Source organism: Lactuca serriola, chromosome 4 (assembly GCF_051521515.1).
Source record: "Lactuca serriola cultivar US96UC23 chromosome 4, Lser_US96UC23_V15, whole genome shotgun sequence".
In the NCBI taxonomy this organism is placed as follows: Eukaryota; Viridiplantae; Streptophyta; class Magnoliopsida; order Asterales; family Asteraceae; genus Lactuca; species Lactuca serriola.
This window is the reverse complement of record NC_136411.1, coordinates 290802141-290804671: the sequence shown is the minus strand read 5'-3', so window position 1 is coordinate 290804671 and position 2531 is coordinate 290802141. Positions and strand designations below refer to the sequence as shown.

At 38.9% G+C, this 2531-nt stretch overlaps 1 protein-coding gene across 1 annotated transcript; it reads right to left on the bottom strand.

The window, feature by feature from the left end:
* Nucleotides 1-640: 640 nt before the first annotated feature.
* Nucleotides 641-2275, bottom strand: LOC145100645 (glucan endo-1,3-beta-glucosidase 8-like). The gene is made up of 2 exons (XM_079037834.1): nucleotides 1938-2275; nucleotides 641-1840 (listed from the first exon to the last, which is right to left on the bottom strand). Exons 1-2 carry the CDS (start codon nucleotides 2273-2275, stop codon nucleotides 748-750), a joined length of 1431 nt encoding a protein of 476 aa, XP_078893960.1. The 3' UTR covers nucleotides 641-747.
* Between the last annotated feature and the right edge of the window lie 256 nt (nucleotides 2276-2531).

Genomic DNA, 2531 nt, shown 5'->3' with positions numbered 1-2531 from the left:
TGGTTTTGGTTGGCGGGCCTGTTTGGGTCATATTCCCACGATGATTTGTCTTTCCAAGAGTGGGTTTAATATTTACTCGTATTATTGTTAAATGTGCTCTATCGATAGGGATGAGGCTGATCATATTCTATTGAATTGTCCTGTTATGTTTGATGATCTTGTTTGGGTCTTTCGCCAATGTAGTATTCCTATTAACATGTTTTCTTCAATTTCCGAGTTTGAGAGTTACGCGGCTTCTTGGGGTAATTGCGCTAAATAAAGGAAAATTCTTATTGCAATATGCTACGACATCCTGTGGTGTGGTTGGAAAGAGAGGAACGATGCGTGGTTTAACAAGACTCATATGACTTCTTCAATTTTGATGGATAATGTTATGTCTCTGGTTTTTTTTATTGGTAGAAGCATAGGGGTAATTTTGACAATTGTAAATAAGAGTTTTGGGCTACCCTTTTGACATTTTTTGAGTTGTTTCTTGTTTTTTTTCCGGAACTTTTCTTTTAGGTCGTGGCTTTTTATAAAATCTCCAAAAACCAAAGATTATACTAAAACAAAAGGACCAAAAGAAAATGATTTAGAAAAATGCATTACTCATCTAAACCCAAACCATTAATAGTGATAACGGGATGAAATACGTACGGACGTTCTGAACCTTCGTTGCATTAAAACCTAACACTGCAAAATTCTATTGCTATTTGCTACTTTCTGGAACAACTCTGAATCACCTATCTCTTACTAGTTATGAACCCTTCAGGATAACGCTAACAAGCTTAACAAACCAACAAGAACACTGGTTCCGGCGAGATTCTTCCCGGCAGCACTCATTATCTCTACCGGAAAAAGACACTCCTGCGTGGAGTAATTGCGGTTAGTGATCTTTGCCACCCCATTGAAATCGCAAGCCTCAACACTCTGTTCATTCATCTGATAATACATATTGAATGCATACGATGCATTCATGCGTTCACTTAGTTTGTTGCATGATGATCCATATGAAAGGCTTGTGCAATCACCCAAACTGCAAGCGTAATCCAAAGTAACCCTGACCTTGCTCATATTCTTCACATCGTCATTCAAAACACACCACTGGTGACTTAAGTACGTTACGTTTTTTGCACCCACCGGCATCTTTTCGTTGCCTTGGCCGGAGAAATCAATAGGGAATTTTGGTTGACCGTCATACCGGAAAATCCCCCAGTGACGTTCGAAGTATCCCGGAGCAACACTCTTTTGATTTTCATCGGTTAAACTGAAAAGATAAACTTCGATGTATCCTGGGTGAAGTGGGGTTCCTTTGTTAGACGCTAACTTTTTCAGCAATCCATTATAGAATCTTCTTGCCATTTTTGCATTGGCATGTTGGTTGCCATCTGTCGGCCACCCGATTTCTCCGACGATGATTTTAACCTTGTTTGCTCCGGCCTTCTTCAGGGAATATGTGAGGGTATCGAGGTTGGCATCCAACATGTTCGTGTAGTGAATGTTTCTGTCTTGAACACCTTGTCCACCTCCGTCAAAGAAAGCAAATTCAATGGGAAAATCTTCGTTTTCATAAAGACTAAGGAAAGGGTATATATTAACAATGAAAGGACAGTTGTTTTCGTCAAGAAACCTTGAGATTTTGACCATTAAATCTCTGATTTCTGGTCGGAAATTTCCCGCCGATGGGCCTGCTGTACCGGAGTTGTATACGTCAGCATTTTGTGGGATTGTGGCTTTGATTTTATTACCTAGCCCAGCTTCGTTGAGTGCTTTTTGTACGTTTTTTAGAGCTGGAAATATGGTCTTCTCGTATTCTCCTTTGTAAGCTTTCAAGAATGGTTCGTTTCCAACGGCTATATACCTATACATATTAATTATTCATTCGATAAACTTTTATCATATTATACATGAGTGCAGACATATATACGTAAATATAATTGCATAAAAGTGATTTGTACTTGATTTTAACACCTCCATGATCACGCAAATGATCGCTAACATTTTCTTTGACATAATCTTGGACAGCATCGTAATCCTTACTAAATTTTTTGAGATTGAGGTTAGGGATCCCAAGCATGACTTCGATCCCCGTTCCAGCAAACTGATGAACAGTCCAATGATCCGAATCAAAAAGCTTCACCTTGTTAATCTTATTGTCTTTGAGCATCTGCACGACGTATTTAGGATCCAAAGGTGTTGATGTCTGCGTACCCCAATTCACGCCTAGACCATTGACACATGTACCGGTTAAAAGCGCAGAATAACATGCCCATAATAGGACCATGGCTCGAGCCATGGTTCGAGAGAGTGGATCAATTTTTGTACGATGGGTGCACCAAATGATAGATTTGCAACCTTCGAATATGTGAATTGTGGATCACAGAAAAGGGTTGGAGACAATTGTTTGATTGAATTGAGGATGATCGTAAGTTTTTCTTAATTTGCGTAGTTCATCTGGTGTCGAACGAATGATTTGTTTCATTTTCCATTTATAGATTTATGGTAGTTCTTTGAAAATTTATCTGATGTACTCTTGGTAAGATTATGAAGTA

What these genes read in the sequence shown, in the direction of transcription:
- LOC145100645 (XM_079037834.1), bottom strand. Translation starts at nt 2,275, where the DNA reads ATGGCTCGAGCCATGGTCCTATTATGGGCATGTTATTCTGCGCTTTTA. An exon ending in CATGGAGGTGTTAAAATCAA is followed by an intron (nt 1,841 to 1,937) that starts GTACAAATCACT and finishes TAATATGTATAG; the next exon opens with GTATATAGCCGTTGGAAACG.